The sequence below is a fragment of the Jatropha curcas genome, chromosome 6, assembly GCF_041381405.1.
Source record: "Jatropha curcas cultivar XTBG-Jc1 chromosome 6, XTBG_Jcur_1.0, whole genome shotgun sequence".
Classification (NCBI taxonomy): domain Eukaryota; kingdom Viridiplantae; phylum Streptophyta; class Magnoliopsida; order Malpighiales; family Euphorbiaceae; genus Jatropha; species Jatropha curcas.
Window position 1 is genome coordinate 10371018 of NC_143156.1, and position 23100 is coordinate 10394117.

General features: G+C 34.9%; 1 protein-coding gene and 2 long non-coding RNA genes across 4 annotated transcripts; all 3 read left to right on the forward strand.

Moving 5' to 3' along the window:
- Positions 1-206: 206 nt before the first annotated feature.
- On the forward strand, positions 207-4553 carry LOC105645340 (putative carboxylesterase 7). Its single transcript, XM_089723189.1, has 3 exons — positions 207-561; positions 2685-2688; positions 3941-4553. The coding sequence occupies exons 1-3, from the start codon at positions 216-218 to the stop codon at positions 4551-4553; spliced, it is 963 nt and encodes a 320-aa protein (XP_089579315.1). The 5' UTR covers positions 207-215.
- A 796-nt stretch (positions 4554-5349) lies between these two features.
- LOC119370097 (uncharacterized) lies at positions 5350-7423 on the forward strand. Its single transcript, XR_005177680.1, has 2 exons — positions 5350-5569; positions 7242-7423. It is a non-coding gene; the product is annotated as an uncharacterized LOC119370097 (long non-coding RNA).
- Positions 7424-19851: 12428 nt separating this feature from the next.
- On the forward strand, positions 19852-22311 carry LOC105645332 (putative carboxylesterase 7). 2 transcript variants are annotated; one of them, XR_001047435.4, is made up of 2 exons: positions 19852-21900; positions 22034-22311. It is a non-coding gene; the product is annotated as a putative carboxylesterase 7 (long non-coding RNA). The 2 variants fall into 2 exon arrangements; XR_016321486.1 differs by having other exon boundaries at positions 22058-22311.
- Positions 22312-23100: the final 789 nt, after the last annotated feature.

Here is a 23100-nt window from a genome sequence, read left to right on the forward strand (position 1 = left end):
CATATCCGCCACATATCTCCATCATCTCCATCCTTCCTGAGAGAAATATTAAGAGCCACACCTACATCCACCAATTATTGATATGAATCATCTTCTCTCTTTTATCTCCCGTTTCTCCGTACAGTACTCTTTCCTTTGCTTTGCATAACCACTCTATTTTCGTCTCTTCCAAACCAAGAATAAATCGCCACTTTTCAATTTCTTCATCTCTCTCCATGGATTCAAACCTTTCTGAACAAGTTGCTTATGACTTCTCTCCCTTCTTTCGCATATACAAAGATGGTCGCATAGAGAGACTATTGGGGGTCGACGTAGTCCCTCCTGGTCTAGACCAAGATACCCAAGTCCAATCCAAAGACGTTATATATTTGCAAGAAAAAAATCTTTCTTCCAGGCTTTATCTCCCAAGAAATGCCATTAACTCTGGCAAGAAACTACCTCTTCTTGTTTACTATCATGGGGGCGGCTTTTGCATTGAAACTCCCTTCTCTCCTGCATACCATAATCATCTTAATAACTTCGTTGCAGAAGCAAATATCATAGCAGTTTCTGTTGATTATAGTGTTGTGGTTGTGTGCCCACTCAAGTGGGACCCACGAACTAAAGTTAAAAACGGAAGGAAGTAAAGTTGGCTGCAAAACGTGTTATGTGTGAAAGTAAGAAAGAAATAGGAGCAGCCAGTTCAACAGTGATGGCTTTGAATTGGTGTACATGGACGGTGACTTGAATAAGTTGTACACGGCTCATTAAACGCGTTAACCTGCCTATAAATAGAGGCAGAGGCAGAACACACAACACACAGAAGAAAGAAGAGAGAAAATGTAGCGAGAGAGTTTTCTAATTTTAGGATGGGTTTCCTAAACTTAGGGGAGAGAAAAATAGTGAGGAAATTATTATGGAGTGTTTTTGGGAAACACTTTGAGTGTCACTATTTTTGTATTACTCGCGTTGTGTACCTACTATTTTAATAGTGGAAGAATGATTCGGATTTTGTCCCATGGACGTAGCCCTAAACAGTTGAGGGTGAACCACGTAAATATCTGTGTGTCACAAGTTTATTATTCCGCTGCGTTAATTTTCTCTTAATCGGTTGAAAGGGCCCAACGAGTGGTATCAGAGCTGATGCCCAACGAGTGGTATCAGTGCTGATGCCCAACAAGTGGTATCAAAGCTGATTCCTAACAAGTGGTATCAGAGCCGAAGGTTTCGGCAGGTCCAGCTGGTCAGATAGCGATACCGGATCTGTGGATATATTTTGAAAATAAATATACCACGAAGAAGAGAAAATTACGACGAGTCCATTGGTGTTGTCTGCTCGGAAAGACGTTGCAAAATCGACTTAGTGATGAATAGTAGAATAGTAACTCGATGGTGAATAGTTACTATTGGCGTTACTGTTGCTGAGCCCGTCACTGTTAATCCCAGCACTATTCATGCATAGTACTATTCACATGTACAGTTACTATTCATGCATACAGTTACTATTCGAGTATACTGTTACTATTCATGATCATTATTCACGTATACGGTTTATGTTGGTGAAGATATTCTGCACAAGTCAAAGTGAACAAGAGACATAACCCAGTTGCCAGCGACTTAGAGTAGAGTGGGCAAGTGTTTGCAGAGGTGGACGACATCTCAGAAAGTCCACAGTGGCCAGCGACTTAGAGCAGAGTGGGCCAATTTTTGCAAAGGTGGACGACAGACATAACACAATTGCCAGCGACTCAGAGTAGAGTGGGCAGTGTTTGCAAAGGTTGATGACAGACATAACACAGTTGCCAGTGACTCAGAGTAGAGTGGGCAAGTGTTTGCAGAGGTGGATGACAGACATAACATGGTGGCCAGCAACTCAGAGCAGAGTGGGCCAGTGTTTGCAGATGTGGACGATATCTCAAAAAGTGCAGTGGCCAGCGACTAAGAGCAGAGTGGGCTAGTGTTCGCTGAGGTGGATGATATCTCAAAAAGTCCAGTGGCCAGCGACTCAGAGTTGAGTGGGCTAGTGTTTGCAGAGGTGAATGATATCTCAGAAAGTCCACAGTGGCCAGCGACTTAGAGCAGAGTGGGCTAGTTTTTGCAAAGGTGGACAACAGACATAACACAGTTGCCAGCGACTCAGAGCAGAGTGGGCAGTGTTTGCAAAGGTGGACGACAGACATAACACAGTTGCCAGCGACTCAGAGCAGAGTGGGCAGTGTTTGCAAAGGTGGATGACAGACATAACACAGTTGCCAGCGACTCAGAGTAGAGTGGGCAAGTGTTTGCAGAGGTGGATGACAGACATAACACGGTGGCCAGCTACTCAGAGCAGAGTGGGCTAGTGTTTGCTGAGGTGGACGATATCTCAGAAATATACATGGAGCAGTCAGAGGGTTTCGTAGAAAAAGAGGATTGTGTTTGCAAACTGAAGAAGAGTCTGTACGGCTTGAAGCAGGCACTTAGACAGTGGTACAAGAAGTTTGAGTCTGTTATGGGGGAGCAAGGCTACAGAAAGACTACTTCAGATCACTGTGTTTTTATGAAGAAATTCTCTGTTGATGACTACATTGTTTTTGCTCTATGTGGTTTATTGTTGGTTAGAAATCTAGTAAGTCTTTGCGTGAGAGACTTGGGACCAGCAAAGCAAATTCTTGGCATGAAGATTACAAGAAATCGAAGAACCAAGAAATTATGGTTGTCACAAGAGAAGTACATTGAGAAAGTACTTCAAAGGTTTAGAATGGAGAACGCAAAAGCAGTTAGTTGCCTCTTACTAATCACTTTAAATTAAGTTCTAAACAGTGCCCTTCTATGGATGGAGAGAAGGAAGAATGGAAAAGATTTCATATGCTTCAGCAGTTGGAAGCTTGATGTATGCCATGGTTTGTACACGGCCAGATATTGCTCACTCAGTCGGAGTAGTGAGTCGGTTTCTTTCAGATCTTGGAAAGGAACATTGGACTGCAGTGAAATGGATCTTCGAGGTACAACCAAAGTATGTTTATGCTTTGGAGATGAGAAGCCAGTATTAGTCGGTTATACCGATGCAGATATGGCTGGGGATGTTGACTCGAGAAAGTCTACATCAGGATATCTAATCACATTTGCAGAGGGAGCCGTGTCGTGGCAGTCAAGATTATTGAAGCGTGCAAAGAGTTGCTGTGTAACAACAGAACCAAGACCGAAAAAAGATCTGCAGGTGGTGTCTTGTGTCGAAAGTCTTCCCGACAAAAGGAGGTCGGGCGGCGTGTCCCGCAAAGTTGTAGCGGCGGTACAAGATGGTGGGCAGATCTAATAGATTATAGCTGCAGGGATGATGATGGCTAACGTCCTCACTTGAGTGTGCAGGGGGAGATTTGTTGTGGTTGTGTGCCCACTCAAGTAGGACCCACGAACTAAAGTTAAAAACGGAAGGAAGTAAAGTTGGCTGCAAAACGTGTTATGTGTGAAAGTAAGAAAGAAATAGGAGCAGCCAGTTCAACAGTGATGGCTTTGAATTGGTGTACATGGGCGGTGACTTGAATAAGTTGTACACGGCTCATTAAACGCGTTAACCTGCCTATAAATAGAGGCAGAGGCAGAACACACAACACACAGAAGAAAGAAGAGAGAAAATGTAGCGAGAGAGTTTTCTAATTTTAGGATGGGTTTCCTAAACTTAGGGGAGAGAAAAATAGTGAGGAAATTATTATGGAGTGTTTTTGGGAAACACTTTGAGTGTCACTATTTTTGTATTACTCGCGTTGTGTACCTACTATTTTAATAGTGGAAGAATGATTCGGATTTTGTCCCGTGGACGTAGCCCTAAACAGTTGAGGGTGAACCACGTAAATATTTGTGTGTCACAAGTTTATTATTCCGCTGCGTTAATTTTCTCTTAATCGGTTGAAAGGGTCCAACGAATGGTATCAGAGCTGATGCCCAACAAGTGGTATCAGAGCTGATTCCTAACATATAGAAGAGCACCAGAGCATCCTCTTCCTATTGCATATGAAGATTCAAGGGCTGCACTTAAATGGGTTGCTTCCCATGTTAATGGAAGTGAACCTAAAGAGTGGTTGAATAGCTATGTTGATTTCGGCAAGGTGTTTTTGAGTGGAGATAGTGCAGGTGCTAATATAGCACACCATATGGGTATTAGAAATGGGAAAGAGAAATTGTTAGGTGTAAATCTTGTAGGGATTGTTTTAGTGCATCCTTATTTTTGGGGAAAGGAACCTATAAGCAATGAGGCTAAAGAAAGTGAAAAAAGAGCTACAGTTGATGGTTTATGGCGTTTTTCTTGCCCTACAACAAGTGGATGTGATGACCCTTTGATTAATCCACTTGTTGATCCTGACTTGGGTAAGCTGGGGTGTAGCAGAGTCCTTGTTATGGTTGCTGAGAAGGACTTGTTGAGGGATAGAGGATGGCAATATTATTATAAGTTGAAAGAGATTGGATGGAAAGGTTTAGTGGAGATTATGGAGAGTAAAGAGGAGGATCATGCGTTTCATATGCAAAAGTCTAGTTGTGAAAATGCTGTGGGTATGCTTAAAAGAATGGCTTCTTTCATCAATGAAAATACAACTTAAATTGCTAAAATGAACTTGCTTCAGAAATAAATATTTAGCCTTATTTATTATTTTAATTTTATTATGAAGTTCAAGACATTTTAATTTTAGATATATCTCTTCATATGAAATGCTTGTTCTTTACAAAAAGTTGATTGGAAGTAAAAAATATTATAATAAAGCGAGATACATTTTTCTGAAATTTTGTTATGAACATTATTATTGAAGTCTCTTGTCCTTGGTACAAGTTCCTCTAATATAATTCTGAAGCATTTGAGGGAATTCGGGATTGCAATCCAATAACTAATGAAGGAAGAAGAAGACTCCATGGAACAAAAGCGCCTATCAAAGAGGATATTGGGACTAACAAGCTATTTTCTCTTCTGCTTCTTTCTTTTCATGTAAATGGGTATTCAATTCTACAGGTACACTGCCTTCTGGTAATCTTTGTTTATTTTATTTTTTGCAATAATATAATTATATATGATTAATTTCCAAATTCAATTTCATGCTTTGACTTGGGCTTTGCTTAATACTAACCGGTAGAAATGAGATCTTTTGCAAAAATTCTCATTTGGTAACTCGTAGGAATGAGAAGACATATATAACGGTATTTTGATTTTTTCAAAAGGTATTTTGCTTTTTGGATGGAATGAATATTTTGTTTAATGATAGCCGAAAATCCCCGTGGAATGATCCAACACCACATTGTCAATCACGTGTTGCTGATTATGAGCCAATTACAATGCCACGTGGATTTCCACTGGATTAAATGCACCTAAGCGTGAAATGACTCGCTTGCCCCTTCTCTCTCACACCCTCCTCTCTCTCTCTCTCTCTCTATCTAATGATCATTAAAAGGAAAAGTATGGAAATAGATGTGGAGATTTCAGTTTCCAAATCAATAACAAACTGGATTTAAAATTCTAAATCAAACCCAGCTCAGAGATTGATTGATTGTTCTTTTTGCCTTCAAGTTGCTTCATTCTTTATCACCAAAAACTGTCAAATGCATAAGCATCATATAGATTGCCCAGGTATGTCAAATTCCCCTTTTTGTCAGTAGTTCATCTAGAAAACCATGAATCTCAATGCTAAAGCTTCTTTAAACAAGATATTAAAAAATGAAAAGCATAACCAAGTTTGAGGACTTTGGCCTTGCCAAAGGAATTATTAAGCAAAATAAAGACAAAATGTAACCTTTGTTTATGAAGCAGATGGGGGCGTGCGAAGAAGATAAGAATTAGATAATATTAAAGAATTTCATTTTTCTTTTATTTTTTTCACTTGGACAAGATTCTTGAAGCAGTGGCCAAGCCACATTTAAGAGAGGTTCAAAGATGAAGGACAGGTTCTCTGGTTCAAACCCAAGGTCTATAATTTTTATAAAGGCGTTGGAACTTAATCAAAATTGAAGGTACTATGGAATAATTTAAAATAATTTAAAATACTCTCAATTTTGCGTTATATAACAATTTTACACTAAATCCAACTTTCGACATTTGTGTTATTTTTTTTTAGTTGTTTTTTTTTTTTTTATAAATTATAGTTGTTGTCTTTATTTAATTATCCTAGCTTCATAACTTCCACTTTTATTATGTTTTACTGATAAACCATAAGAGTTAGATTTATGATCTTAATAAATAATGTTCAATTTAATTTTGATATAAATATTAGATCTTTTAAGTTTTCTTCCTCTTTTAGTATAGATAGATCAATGTGGTTTATTTGCATTTCTTTTTTTTCCATTTATTTGTTGAATCAATATAGAGCTAGTGGCGGATCTAGAAATTTTTCTTTTCGGAGTCAATATTTTCCCTCTTTACCCAAAAGAATTACTTTGCTTTTGTATTTTAAAAAATAGATTGCTGCATCTCGTATTTTGAATCTGATACACTATATTATCTTTTTGTCCAATTTTTAAGATTTTACAGTACAAGTTAAAGGAAAACTTAACAATCTAAGGGGAGAGAAAAAAAAATCATCAAAATACCCTATTTATCTCTCTCTTTGACTATTTGGTTACTGGAAAAATGTAGCTTTTCTGGAAATCTATATTGATTTTTAAGAACTCAATCTGGATTTAATATTACCACTTCCATTACTATAACCACCACAACAGCTTTGGTTGTAGCTCCTCTTAATACATATCTGATTGCCGAAATCCATAACCCGGTTCATAAATCTTACTATTCTAGTGAGCTTTTTAACTCCAATTCATAACCCAATTTTCAGCTTCAATCATTTCTCATTGGCCTTTGATTTTACATCTCCATCTCGAATCGATTCTCTCATCTCCCTCTTATGTTCGAACTTCTGTTTCTCTATCTCTTTCTTTTCTCTTCGATTTCAATTTTCTTTTCAGACTTTTCTTTGATTCTTTATTTCTCTGTTTTTCGGTAAGTTCTATTTGTTTATAGATTGCATGAGTTTTGGTTCTTCAATCTCAAGTTTGATTTTTCAATAAGTGTTTGTCTTTTTCATTTTTTATTTTTATTTTTGTGATATGTGGAATTTAGGATTATGGATTGAGTTCACAGCTTTGATTTCCTTTTTGGAGAATCTAGTTTTTGTTATTTTTGAGATCTATGAAAATTAGGATTATGGGTAAAGTCCACAACTAGGATTTCATTTTTGGGGAATTCAATTTTTATTCCTCAATACCTAATTCAACTTGATTTTTATTTGCTTTTGCATATATATATACAGATTTCTGGGTTTGCTTGAGGAGGAGAAGAGAAGATAGGGACAAAAATGTCAGTTTATATGCATTTAATGTCTAAAGTAGCAAAAACCTAACAGAAGGACAATCTAGTATAACAGACTTAAAATATGATGGTATAACAATTAATTTATTAAAAAATAAATGTAAAGTAATTTTGTATACAAAATATAGGGTACGTTTACAATTTCCCTATAAACTAAAAGAGGTCAATGAATAATTATACCACATATATAAAGGAAACTTGCAAAAAAAAACCTTTTTTGTTAATACATCTGCCACTGTATGGAGCACTATTTTTTTTTTTTTTTTTTATGAGATTAACAATACTAAAGATGATGATGTTCAAGATCTTACTTCAACAAATAAGATTCTTATTGATAGAAGAGATGTTCATGGATATGATGAACATTAAAGATTTCTTACAACTTGATCGAGACAATGAATGATATAGAAGTATGTTTTAAAATTTTTTATTTTTTTTATAGTTGTCACAACACACACATATATACACACTAAAGGTTTTTTTTTTTTTTTTCACTTGTGTAGGATTCTTTTATAGAGCAAAAATTATAGACGCAGCAACTTTTTTGGATGATTTTATGTTTCATGTTAAGATAAGTTATTGCAGTTGATGACATCTATACATGTGGTATATGCAACAAACAACGCAAATTTCCTTTGATAAAGTAAGATTGCGCGTGCACAAATATATATCATTGTTTTTTTTTTTTTTTTTTTTTTTTTTGATTAACAATATTATAGATAATGATATCCAAGATCTTACTTCTACAACTTGATAGAGACAATGTTATATTTTATTTTATTAACTTTTGTTAAATAATACATGTGTTTTATATATAATGAAATTATTAGAAGTTGAAAAGGTAAAAATAATTTAGGTAAGAGGTTAGAATCAATGAGTGAAAATGTTCGATTTGAGCTTATTTGGGCTCAGACCAAAAAACGCTAAAATGTTAATACTAATCAATTAGGTAGTTAATTTGCCATTCTTATATGACTTTGTGGATTTGATATTTAGTTAATAGAGATTCTTAACGCATAAATTGAAAAATAAAATATCAGTTTTCAATAGCACGAAATGCGTCTGGATAACAATAGTCTCTTGTATGTCTATCCATAGTTTATTAATACAATCTTAATGAAACTTTTAACTACATTTAAAAAAATATATATTATCTTACAATTATTGGTTATAACTTGACACCATAATTCTATCAAATTCGATTGATTCTAAAATTATGATGCCAAAAAAAATATATATATATATATATAAATATTGGTTATAGTTTGATACTAAGTGATTATTTGATATAAATAAATTTCACATTTAGAATTTCATATTTTTATATTTTGTATGAGCCAAAATTTGAGATTTAAAAATTAATTCCATAAAATGAAATACAATTCAATCAAAATTTTATCATCTATAAATGAATTTTTGATAACTACTAATTTAGATATATAAAAATAGAATAAGAAAAGGAAATTACAAATAAATTTCACCTAAAACAAAAAAAAAAAAAAAAAAAAAAAAAAAAAAAAAAGAAAATACAATATAATACTTTATCCAACTGCATACAAGCAAACTCAACCTTCCGAAGCTCTTTAGATGGCTACTAAGCGAGCAAACTGAGAAGGACCAACAACTCTCTAATCCCAATTGACCTTTCCTTTACTCCAATTGTTATAGATATTGATACACAAATTTATCATGTGTCAGCAGGAATCAGATATGAACGGGTGACACTATGATTTTCAGCCCTCTACTCTACTTCTTGAGCTATCCCGACCATCTTTGACATGGCATCTTCCTCAATTTACTAAATGACCAACATTTTTTAAGTGAAGAGAACTAAATCATTTGAGTCTCGTATAGTTCTCCATTAATACCAACAGGTCTAGTTTACCTCTTAAGTAGTCGTCTACGTTGAACTTTAGAACACATGCTCCTGGGTTTTCTTAATCTGGTGAAACTATGTTTACTCTGCTTATAATCCTTCTTAAGGAATTACAAGAATTCAGCAACATTGGAAAAGACAACTAGTCGTTGACACCATAAGGAATATTAAAGATGTTAGCTTTAATGAGCTCAAAACATTTCAATTTTATGTTATCCATCAACTTTTCATCTTCAATCATTTCTTTTTTGAAAATTAAATAGTTTCTCCTCCACCAAATAAACCATAAAACAACAAAGAAAATTACCATCTAAATAAAGGTGTTATCTTTAAAGAGAAGAAGATCTCCTATTGCCAAGCTAGGTCCACCACTTTACAATGAAGAACACTAATGATACCTAACCAATTCAATATAGAATTCAAAATACCATATTTGTTGAACAAGAGACGAAATGTGATTTGAGTCTTCATAATATAAGTGACAAAGGGCACAATAATCATCAAGTGACAAAGAATTTTTCTTTTGAGAAGATTAAGCCTACTTGAAATTTTGTTTAAGAAACACTTCCAAGCGAACACAGAGATTTGAGATGGTAAGAAGGAATTCCATAGATATTTTTTTGATTGAAAATACAAGCCACGTCACCCAAATCCCTTTTCTCAAAAGAGAGCAAAAAGTCCTAGTTGTAAATGTACCTTTTTTATTAAAAAAATCCACACGATCCTGTCCTCCATACCCTGTGCAATTGAAATTTCATCCATATGGGTTTTATTGGTTCCATATTTCTTTAAAAAAGGTATAAAATCTCATCTCCAATCAATATTCCAACACCATTTGTCATCAATCAAAAAGCCACAATGATAAACAAATGTTGATTTATTAAAGATAAGTGTGAGGCCCTTGCCGAGCATCATGGGAAAGATACGAAGGATAAAGTCAATCCAGATAGGACCATTGGTCAGTTTCTCACGGACTGGCGAGAACTCCTTACAATTCCGCTTCGTTTTTATGGCTTAAATAATGCTTGAGTGATCTGATCGGTTCTTTGGAGCTCTTTGAAAGGTGTGTGATGTGTTTTTATAAGGTAAAAATCTCATGTTTGACTCCATTTTTAGTTTTGCCACAAGGATGAATGAACTAGCCTCAAATCATTGGGTTCGGGGACTAGGTTTTCAGCTTTTTTTGTAGAATTAGCGGTTTGGAATTAATCGCGTATTCAAAATCATTATTTGCATGAATATTAGATTATCGATGCATAAGCATACTTGGATGCATAGCAATAATAGTGATATTGACAAAGCATTGAGAGAATAATTTCAATTAAAGTGTAATTTAGGGGGGGGAGCCCGACTCCAGCCTTGTTTATTGAGAATTCTAGATTGTATGACATATTCCCGAAGATCCTGACCGGTCTGTTCAGTAAGGCCCTGCTACCTAGGATGAAATCCTTAATATGTCTTCGTACCTCGTTTGTATGAGGATCAGGGCACACAAAGTTTTAACATCAATTAAGACGGTAGGATTTTGCGTGCCATTCTTAGAATGGGCTTAAAGTGTGCCGGATGAACTGAGCTTAGTTCGAAAAGCATGGTTCTATGGTGTGCCAGCCAGACTGGGCTTAAAACATTTTGAGTGTCAGATGGACCGGGCTTAATTGACAAAGTTGAATTTATATTTTATACCCTAGATCGATGAGGGTTTGAAGGTCAGATGGTGCAAATGTATGGTTGCGGAGCTCCAAGGTGATAAAAAATCAAAGAAATCGACTCATTCTCCAAATAAGCAAAGGATGGGCACGAAGACCTAATTTAATCTTATATTAATTTAATTAATTAGCTTTGGACCAAGAAGGACCAAAGTGTATGTGAAAGTCAAAAGGATCGACTTTTGAGAACCAAGTCGCATTTTGGCTCAATTAAGGAAAAACAGCAAAAATCAAATTGTAAGGCCTTAGAATCATTCAAACAAGGGAGAATTAGAATCGTTGAAGCTTGAAAAGTGGTCGATAAAGCAACAAGAGGTGTCAAAAATTGGAGGGGGTGCTAATTTTATAGACTGGGGTTGCCCGAGGTTGGGATCGTACCAGTAGGCTCTCCGTTGGCACTGGGGGTCCTAGCGTCGGTACCAGTTGGTCTGGTGTCATGCTGCCTAATCGGAACCGACTAGGAGGCTACCAATGGCGACGGTAAGGAGACCGATGCTGGTGGGGCAGAAATGACCCTTTTACCCTTTTAGTCTGATTTCTGTGTTTTCCTGCTTCCGGATGCCTGTTCATAGTCTGAACAGTGTTTGATTGAGCTGATTCTCATGCCGTTGGTATCGTGGCAGAATTTTCTAAAGCTTAGTGATGAAATTAGGGTCAATAATATTCTGAAGAGGCAAGGAAGGCTATTTTTAAAGGCATGTCCAAGAGCCCTAGAATTTAATGCGATTACGGTACCCAGGTCCAATGGAAGCCATTATTCATGAAATTTGATGTTGGAGATGAATTGTTACTAAGAGAAACTATCTATTTCCAAACAAGTGATAGTTTCTAAGACTTTTTTTCCATAAAAATCCCCTCTTTGATTTAAACCTCTACCACCATTTATTGAGAAGAGAAAAGTTTTTTCTTTTACAATCTTGTACACCGAGGCCTCCTCTACATTTACCCATTACAATGGTCTTTCATGCCACCCAATTTAATAGCATTTCACCTTCAAGTCATGTGCCCAAAAGAAAGCACCTCTAGATACCTTTAATCTTTTTAATTACACTTGTTAAGAATCCCACATCGACTGAATAGCAAACCCAGAAAGGACATATAAGGGTGACAAGCTAGTTAGCTAATTGGTTAGTACTAACATTTTAGTATTGGTTGGTCCAAGTCCAAGTAAGCCCACATTATACATTTTCACTTTGTAGGTTCTAACCTTTAACCTAATTCACCTCTACTCTTTGTTGCCGCTGAGTTTCAATTCGGTGTCAAGTGTCAACTGGATGTCCAATCCCGGTTACACTTTAGGGAGAGTGTGAAGAATCTCATAATCTCACATCGAATTAAATAGCAAACCCACAAAGATAATGCAAGGGTGTGGGGTGTAAATTGATTTGGAATATGATTTGCTTTCCTAATCTGTTTTTTGCTTTTAATTCTTATTACTCCTTCTAATTTCTTGTTTTTGAATTTTATTATATCTATTTTATGGTCACACTAACTTTATATTTTATGATTGTTGTTACTTCATTATTAATTAAATGAAAAGTTATCAAGTGAATGTATATCGTCATTTCTCGTTAATAAGCTTTAATTTATTGTTTTATTACAATTTAATTATGTTTTTTTAATAATTATATTGATTATATTTTATTAAATTTAAAATTTTATATCTTAAAAGATATCATAATAGATTAAATTTGTGTTTACAGTTGAGAAATGTGGAATTACCGAATTCCAAACCAAATTTTTATAAAATAGTATGCAATGAAATTTTAAATTTCAAAAAAAAATATTTGAAACTGAATGAAATGAAATTTGAAATTCTACAATATTTTAAAATGGAATTGGAATAAGGGTTATTTCATTCCATATCGTCCGATTACACCTTACAAGGGTAGCAAGCTAGCTAGTTAATTGGTTAGTAATAACCTTTTAGTATTAGTTAGCCTAAACCCAAGTAAGCTCACATTACACATTTTCACTTCATGGGTTCTAACCTATAAGCCAATCAACTCTACCCTTTCATTTGCAATAACACTAGCCGAAGCTTTAAAGATAAACATGTAGTAAAGAGTCAAGGAGGACAAAACTAACTTGATGATTATGATGCGCCCATTGAAAGAAGACGACCTTTCCAGATAGTGAGCTTGCTTTCAAATTTTGTCGACTACCACATCTTTACTTTTCGAGGATTACAACCAATAGAAAAGTCCAGGTACATCCAATGTGATTTTCCAAGGGAACAATTTAGTAAGTTTGCAAGGAAACCCACTCCTGCTTCTTCAATATTCACACCTAAGAGCTTGCTTTTTTGGAAATTTATTTTAAGACCAGAAACTAGTTGGAAGCTGAGAATGACTCTTTTGATAATTTTGATGTAGTCTCTAGCTCACTATTAAAGATGATATACAAAGTCATCAGTGAATTATAGGTGAGAGACTGTGATTGATCAGAGCCAAATTTTACTCTTGATAGGAAACCCTGTAAAATATAATTTTTAAGGTGGATATTAAAAACCTTCTGCAATAATTAAGTCACCTTATAGATGATTTTAATAAGCTTAGTCGAGTTTAAGGAGGAAATTAAGAGATGGAAATCGTTAGAGATTGCTTTGCTTGGAATTCATTAATGTCGGGCTTAACCCTACATTCAAAGCAAAGTTAATTATGAGTTCAAAGATTGCTCTGCTTGGAATTATGAGGACATGCCTAGTCTCGATGGAGATATATTCAAGTATTGGTTTTAACATTAATTAAGAATATTATTGTTCAAACAATTCTTGCACCGAATTACCAAAGAAGTGGAAGAATTGGTTTGAGAAGAGATGAAATGATTTCTTGGTGTATTTAGGGTTTCCATCCTTATATATCATAGTTCAACCATTAGCTGACAGACATATGTTTAAAACAATGACCAAATTCCCAACAAGGTGTTGATTGGGTGGTAACTGTTAGGCATTAGCTCTGATACCATTTGTTGGGCCTCAGGTACCACTTGATTCAGCTATGATACCACTTGTTTGGCCCTATCAATCAATTAAGATAAAATTAACGCAGAGGAAAAGTAAACTTATGAGATACTGAAATTTACGTGATTCACCCTCAACTATTTAAAGCTATGTCCACAGGACAAACTCCGAATAATTCTTCCACTATTAAAAAATAGTAGGTACACTGAGAGTAATACAAGAATAGTAGCACACAAAATGTTTCTCAAAAACACCCCAAAATAATTTCTTTACTATTTTTCTCTCCCCTAGTTTTAGGAAACCCTTCCTAAGACTAGATAACTCTCTCTCTCTACATTTTTTTTCTTTTCTTTCTGTTGTGTTTGTGTGATGCCTCTGCCTCTATTTATAGGTAGGTTAATGCATAGGAATGTCGTGTACAGCTCCATTGCCTTCCATTTTTGACTTCTTTTTTCTTTCTTTCAAATTTGATGTGGCTTCCATTTTTGACTTTCTTTTCAAATGTGTGTGGTTCCTACTTGAGTGGGCACCGACACAACAAATCTCCCCCTGCACACTCAAGTGGGGACGTTAGTCATCACCATCCCTACACCTAACCGACAATATTCTAACTTCTCCTTTGAAAGAATCTTCGTCAACATGACTGATCCATTTTCTTCTGTATGGAGCTTCTCAAGCTATAACAGCTTCGTCTACAACACATCCCTAATATCAATGTGTTTTGATCTTGAATGGAAGGAGGAATTCTTTCCAAGGTGGATTGCGGTTTGACTGTCACAAAATAACTGATATCATTCTTAATGAATTCCGAGTTCATTCAAGAATTTTTTTCATCCACAGCACGCTTCAGTAATCTTGACTGCCACAACATGGCTCCCCTGCAAATGTGATTGGATATCCTGAAAATCCATTTCACTACAGTCCGATGTTCCTTTCCAGGATTTGAAAGAAACCGACACATTACTCCAACTGAGTGAGCCATATTTGACCGTGTACAAACCATGGCATACATCAAGCTTCCAAATGCTAAAGCGTATGGAACCTTTTCCTTTTCTTCCTTCTCTCCATCCATAGAAGGGAACTGTTTAGAACTCAATTTAAAGTGATTAGTAAGAGGACAACTAATCGCTTTAGCGTTTTCCATTCTAAACCTTTGAAGTACTTTCTCAATGTACTTCTCCTGTGACAACCATAATTTCTTGGCTCTTCGATTCCTTGTAATCTTCATGCCAAGAATCTGCTTTGCTGGTACCAAGTCTTTCATAGCAAAAGACTTACTTAACTGTATCTTCAAGCTAGTAATTCTGACCAACAATCAACATATCAATCACATAGAGCCAAAACAATGTAGTCATCATCAGAGAATTTCTTCATAGAAATACAGTGATCTAAAGTAGTCTTTCTGTAGCCATGCTCCCCTATAACAGACTCAAACTTCTTGTACCACTGTCTCAGTGCCTGCTTCAAATTGTACAGGCTCTTCTTTAGTTTGCAAACACAATCCTCTTTTTCTACGAAACCCTCTGGATGCTCCATGTATATTTCTTCTTCCAAATCTCCATGTAGAAAGGTAGTCTTTCCATCCATTTGCTCGATTTCCAAATCAAAATTGGCGGCCGTTCCGAGCACTGTCCGAATGGATGTCATTTGCACAACTAGTGAAAAGATCAAAATCAATACCATTTCTTTGATTGAATCCTTTCACAACCAGTCTAGCTTTGAATCGTGGTTGGGAGCTGTGTTTTGCCTGCTTGATCCTAAACACCCACTTATTCTTCAAAGCTTTCTTGCCTTTGGGCAACTTCACCAGCTCAAATGTTTCATCCTCATGCAAGGACTTCATTTCATCTTGCATGGCTTTAATCCAGTTCCTCTTGTGTTCATTTTCCATAGCTTCTTCAAAGCTTTCAGGTTCTCCCCCGTCAGTCGTCAGTATATACTCATTGACTGGATATCTAGTAGATGGTTGTCAGACTCTACTAGATCTTCTTAATGTTTAAGAACCTTCCGGTGCTGGTGGCTGAACATGAACACCATAATTTTCATCTTCTGGTTCATTCTGATAAGGAACTTCTGGATTTTCTAACTCTAGCACTTGTTCTTGTGGAACATTTTCTTCATCTCCAATTCGTCTGCATTCTATTGGAGGGACTCTCTGTATATCTGTTGAGTCTTCATCAAATCTATTGGCAGTCTACTTCAATATCTTCAATAGTCTGATCTTCAACAAATATAGCATCACGATTTCTTATAATCGTCTTCTGAATTGGGTCGTAAAACTTATAGCCAAATTGGTCTTGGCCATAACCAATGAATACACACTGTCTAGTCTTAACATGAAGCTTAGACCATTCATCTTTCGGGATATGCACAAAGGCTTTGCAACCAAACACCCACAAATGATCATAGGAAACATTCTTTCCTAACCATACTCTCTCTGGAGTATCATACTATAGAGGGAAACAGAGTGAACGGCGAACTACTGTGAGTAACGCTTCACCCCAAATCTTTTAAACAACTTTGCATGTGAGAGTAAACATTTAACTCTCGCCATGAAAGTTCTGTTCATCCTCTCAGCTAAACTGTTCAGTTGCGGCGTCTTGGGAGGTGTCGTTTGATGTCGAATGCCATGCTGTTTGCAGAAAGCATCAAATGGCCTAGTGTATTCTCCACCATTATCTGTCCTACACTTTAGCTTCTTGACTGTCTATCTCTCAACCAGGTTTAGAAGACTTCAATGTGTATACCCAGGTCTTCCTAGAATGGTCATCGATAAATATCACAAAATATCAATTTCCACCATATGACATTGTCAATGGTCCACACAAACCTGAATGAATCATATTTAATACATTCTTCATTCTCGAAGGAGGGGTAATCTTGAAAGCTACTCTATTTAGCTTTCCCACCAAACAATTAGGACACTTGTCTAGGTGAACTTCATCCAATCCAGGTAGTACGTTCTTTCTTGCCAGAGTTTTCTTACTCATGTGGCATAGTCATTTATGCCACAATTCAACTGTACTGTCATTCTCCACTACACTCAAAGTGTCTTAGGAGAGTCTCGCATGCATCACTTACAGCTTTCGGTCTTTAGCTACCACAAATGAGCATTTTGTGAGCTTCCACTGACCATTTCTAAAGGTGCTACAGAAACCTTCATCATCAAATCTACAATCGAGATTTGGAAGCATGCTCGAAAGACCATTCCTCATCAGTCTTCTCCTCCGGTTTAGTTCAACTAAACACAGGCAAATGCATTTTAATTGCCATAAGAAGATCTCTCATTTCTCCATATATGGTGATTCCCGCCACTTAGACTGATCATTTTGCTTATCCATTTTAACTTGCGCAGAAAATCATCACCAACATAAACCGTATACGTGAACAGTAGCATACGTGAATAGTGACTATGAATAGTAATAGTCTACTCGAATAGTAACTATATGCGTGAATAGTAACTATACAGGTGAATAGTACTATGCGTAAATAGTGCGGGCTTACTTGAAACGGACTAGCAACAGTAATGCCTGTGCACCATCAACTTTGAGTTATTATTTTACTATTCATCACTAAGTAAATTCTGCAACGTTTTTCCGAGCGGACAGTACCAATGGACTCGTCGTAATTTTCTCTTCACCATGGTATATTTATTTTCAAAATATATCCACGGATCCGATATCGCTATCTGACCGGCTGGATCTGCCGAAACCTTCGGCTCTGATACCACTTGTTGGGCCTCAAGTACCACTTGACTCAGCTCTGATACCACTTGTTTGGCCCTTTTAATCAATTAAGATAAAATTAACGCAGCGGAAAAGTAAACTTGTGACACACAGAAATTTACGTGGTTTACCCTCAACTGTTTAGGGCTACGTCCACGGGACAAACTCTGAATAATTCTTCCACTATTAAAAAATAGTAGGTACATAGAGCGTGATACAAAAATAGTGGCACACAAAATGTTTCCCAAAAACACCCTAAAATAATTTTCTCACTATTTTTCTCTCTTGTAATTTTAGGAAACCCTTCCTAAATTTAGATTTTTTTTCTTTTCTTTATGCTGTGTTTGTGTGTGTTTGTGTACTGCCTCTGCCTCTATTTATAGGCAGGTTAACGCGTAGCAATGCCGTGTACAACTCCTTTGCCTTCCATTTTTGACTTTCTTATCAAATATGTGTGGATCCCACTTGAGTGGGTATCGACACAACAAAGCAAAGTTAATTATGAGTTCAAAGACTGCTTTGCTTGGAATTATGAGGACATGCCTAGTCTCGATGGAGATATATTCAAGTATTGGTTTTAACATTAATTAAGAATATTATTGTTCAAACAATTCTTGCACCGAATTACCAAAGAAGTGGAAGAATTGGCTTGAGAAGAGATCGAATGATTTCTTGGTGTATTTAGGGTTTCCATCCTTATATATCCTAGTTCAATTACTGATAGACATATATTTAAAACAATGACCAAATTCCCAATAAGATGTTGATCGGGTGTTAACAGACCTCAATACTCGTAAAATTGAAAATACAAATTTGATTCCCGGAAAATGCACTTTATTGGGAAGAAAAAAAATCTTTTACGCTCTATGATCCGAGAAAGATAATAGCAAAAAAAAAAAAAAAAAAAAAAAAAAAAAAAAAAAAAAATCCGTCAGAATTAAGTTTCACTCGTCCTTTGACTTATCTCTGCTCTAGTTCTTTATTAAAACAATGCACGGTTATTTTGTGGCGATATTATATATCATATATTTTAAAAAATAATTTAAATAATTTTAAATTTAAATATATGAAGCCATGATACTTGTTGGGATTCAAAAGAATGAATAAAACTTTTGAATGGTAGCATATACAAAATTGGATTATGTATTATATAATAATTCAAATTTGTATAATCAAACATTATTATTACTATTTTTCTGTTTATTTAATATTTAAAAAGAATTCTAATTATTGTATAGTTTTGAGATATTTATTTAATTTTGAAAACAATATTTGTTTACAATAATTATAATATTGAAATATATTTATTTAGTTGTTTCTATTAATTTTTAAAGTTATTTTATATTAATATTTTAAAACTTCTAAATAATTTTTATAAATTTTGAATATATCTTTTTTGATACCAACATTATGTATTTAAAAAAAAAAAACGCCCAAAGACACAAACACATATATTTAAATAACCGAAACCTAGATAATTGAAAATAAAATAATTGAAAGAAGTAACAAAAAAAGAAGAAGGAAAAAAGTCATTATGAAAGCAAATCATTGAAACTGATTAAATAGAGATATATATAAACAGATATATGTATACAGAGATAGATTAGAAAAAAAAAAATCAAATTTAATTATTTAAAGTTTTAAATATAGGTATATATAAATATGAAAAAGGAAATGCTCAAAGGTTTTTAAAAAATTGAAAAATTAAAAATTTGAAAAAAAAAAAAAAAAGGAAGAAGAAGAAAAGAAATGCTCAAAGGAGAGAATGTCGTATTAGTGATAGATTTTTGTGAATAACAATTATTTATTGACTTAGACTTAAGCAAGCCTTATCCTTTACTACACCTATTCGATGAATTTAAAGGCTCGTTTGGAATTTTACTAAAATTTATATATTTAACATTGGTTTCGGTTTTTATTTTAATAAAAATATAAAATTTGTCATAGACAAAAAACGTTTCTTTATAAAAACACATTGTCATATTTGGGAGTTAGCATTTAGTCCATTTGGTTCAATCTAATGGACAGAAATTTTTGGATATAAATCCAATTAGATTAAATAGTTTACAAAACTAAATCAATTATATGATCAATATGATTTGATTCAGTCCGGTTAGATAGTTTTAAGATCAAATAGAATAGATTCAGTACAGTTCGATAATTTTGTTTTCCGAATTGTGCTCAAGTTCAATCCTTGTCATATTCCCTAAGTGTCTCCATCTCCATCTCCATCTTTGTCCCCATCTTTTCTTGAGCAAACATTTGCCACCCATTATTGATATGACATTTTCTTATCTCTTTATCTCCTTTGTCTCCGTGCAGAATTCTTCTCTTTACTTTGCATACAACTCCATTTCTCTTCCAAAACAAGAAGTAATCGCCACATTTCAATTTCTTTATCTCTCTCCATGGATTCAACCCTTTCTGAAGAAGTTGCTCATGACTTCTCTCCCTTACTTCGCATATACAAAGATGGCCACGTAGAGAGATTAGCTGGGAATGACATAGTCCCTCCTGGTCTAGACCATAATACCCAAGTCCAATCCAAAGATGTCATATACTTACAAGAAGAAAACCTCTCTTCTAGGCTTTATCTCCCAAGAAATGCCATTAACTCTGACAAGAAACTTCCTCTTCTTGTTTACTATCATGGTGGTGGCTTTTGCATTGAAACTGCTTTCTCTCCACTATTCCATAAGCATCTTAATAACTTAGTTGCAGAAGCAAATATTATAGCAGTTTCTGCTGAATATAGAAGATCGCCAGAGAATCCTCTTCCGATTGGATATGAAGATTCATGGAGTGCACTTAAATGGGTTGCTTCCCATGTTAATGGAAATGGACCTGAAGAGTGGTTAAATAGCTATGCTGATTTTGGAAAGGTATTTTTAGGTGGAGACAGTGCAGGTGGTAATGTAGCACATCATATGGGTATAAAAAATGGGAAAGGGAAATTGTTAGGTGTAAATATTATAGGTATTGCTTTAGTGCATCCTTATTTTTGGGGGAAAGAGCCTATAGGCAATGAAGCTAAAGACAGTGAAAAGAGATTTCTCGCTGAAGCTCTATGGCATCTTGCCTGCCCTACAACAAGTGGGTGTGATGATCCATGGATTAACCCCCTTGTTGATCCTGACTTGGGTAAGCTAGGGTGTAGCAAGATTCTTGTTATGGTTGCTGAGAAGGACTTGTTAAGGGATAGAGGATGGCACTATTATTATAAATTGAAAGAGAGTGGATGGAAAGGTTTAGTGGAGATTATGGAGAGTAAAGACGAGGATCATGTATTCCACTTGCAGAACCCTAGTACTGAAAATGCTCTGGCTGTGGTCAAAAGATTGGCTTCTTTCATCAATGAAAATGCAGCTTAATGGATACAATGGATGCCCTTCAAAAATAAACGGACTTGCAATAATTTTAAAAATTTTGGGCCTTGGTTATTATTGTAATATAAGAAGTTCCAAGATATTTTATTTTTAGATGTATCATTTCATATGCATGTTGTCCATTAAAAGTTGGATTGGTAATGGAGGATGTTGTCTTGTACAGGTCAAACGATAGGGTTACGGTATCATATGAGGATTCGAAGCTAATTAAGGACAGCGCTAGTTGCAGATCAATTAAATCTCTTCTTGTATAGAATTGGGAGGGTCGGTTATATATTATATATATATATATATATATATATATATATATATATATATGGGAATGGTTAGTTATGCTGAATTTTTTTTTTATTTATCTTTTATGTTATATGCAATAACAAAAAATTACAAAATATATATGAAATATTTTGAACAAATTATGCAAATAATAGATGCAAGCAAATTTAGTATTAATTATGGTATTTCATTATGCAACCATATTATAAGGTCGTATTATTAATTATGATATTTCATTAACATGGTGGTAATTCTAAACTTTATCAATCATTATTATACACTTCCTCGAATTAATTTCACTGGAAGGATCTGAATCGTATATCCAATTCAATTTTTATGTTCCCGTATTTATAACAATAAAATGTCTTTTACTGCAATTGTTAATTTCCAGTTGCTGGACTACCACGTGTTTAACGCGTGGCTTTTTATTTTAAATGAAAAATCCTTTCTAATCTTCTCTCTCTCTTCCACTCAACCCTCCATCCTCATCCTCTCTCTCTCTTTTCCTCTGATATCTAGCAGATCCATAGTCAAAGATCTCAACTTTATACAAAAGCAGATCCAGTTTTCCATCAAAAAGGAATAAGAAAGCAAATGGATGGTGAACAGAAAGTTTTCATCTTGGCTGAAGTGTCCGAGCACAACAAGCGTAAAGACTGTTGCGGCAAGGTGATTTTTTGTTTTATTGTTTTTTTTTTTTTTCATATTTTCTACTTGGACTTTGCTTTCTTGCTATTTGCATTTTTCTTGTGAATTTTTTCGCCATCTCTATTCTCCATATCATATTCATCGAGTTCTACAGCATCGAATCATGTATTTAATAAAGAGGAGGATAGCGGAGCTTCATCAGCAGCGACAGCGGCATCAGCATCAAAGTATGAGGACTGGACTATAAAGAGGAGGAGGATGGTTGCTGGACCTATAGGAACCCAGGAGATGCAAAGAATCTTTGTAATCGATTGGATTTGTTAATTTGGGGATTGTGCGAGTTTTATTGGAAAAGTTTTAGGTTCAATTGACTGGTTTCAAAATTGTTGGAAATTGATTAAACAAGATCTGATTTTGGATTTTTGATGTTCATTATTTTCTTGAAGCCACTAGAAAATCTTTTTGCTATGAATGAATCTCCTTATCCTGCAAAATGACATTCATTATTGCTTCTGAGAAATGGGTTTATATTTTATCCAATATATTGGATCATTTGTGGTGACTAAGAGAGGAAAGAAGTGAGAGAGAGAGAGAGAGAGAGAGAGAGAGTGAGGATAAAGAGCTGAGATGGAAGAGAGAGAAAATTAAAAAGGATTTTTTCATTTAAAATAAACCACGTGTTAAATACGTGGCAATCCGGCGAAAATTGTCAATTGCAGCAAAATACATTTTATTGTTACAAATATAAGAGTTTAAGTATTTTTGAGTTACAAAATTAAAATTGATAGCCCATTAAATGATTGGGTATATACTTTAGGATCTTTCAGCGAAATTAATCCACACTTCCTCTAAAATTCAATTGCCACCAGCGACTTTTCTCCGTCCTAATAAGCTTTTTTTTTTTTTTTTTCTTTAGTGTGTAGGGACTCATTTTCTAAAGATCCACCCATCGATTTTTAGTTATTCGCCATTTTATGAGATTCCATAGCAACGATTGAATCACCTCAATTATAGAAAAAAAAAGTAATTTAATAAATTACTCTTTAATTGATGTTCATTTAATTCAGAAAAATTTAATAGGGATATCTAGACAATAATAAAATTGAAATAAATTAATCGATACTATCATGATTTTTTGAAAGTATGGGTGGCCATATTACGTTTTCGAGAACCAAAACCGGAGATTTTCGGTTCGATTCCGGTTCCAATATTGTTGGAACC

What these genes read in the sequence shown, in the direction of transcription:
- LOC105645340 (XM_089723189.1), top strand. Translation starts at nt 216, where the DNA reads ATGGATTCAAACCTTTCTGAACAAGTTGCTTATGACTTCTCTCCCTTC.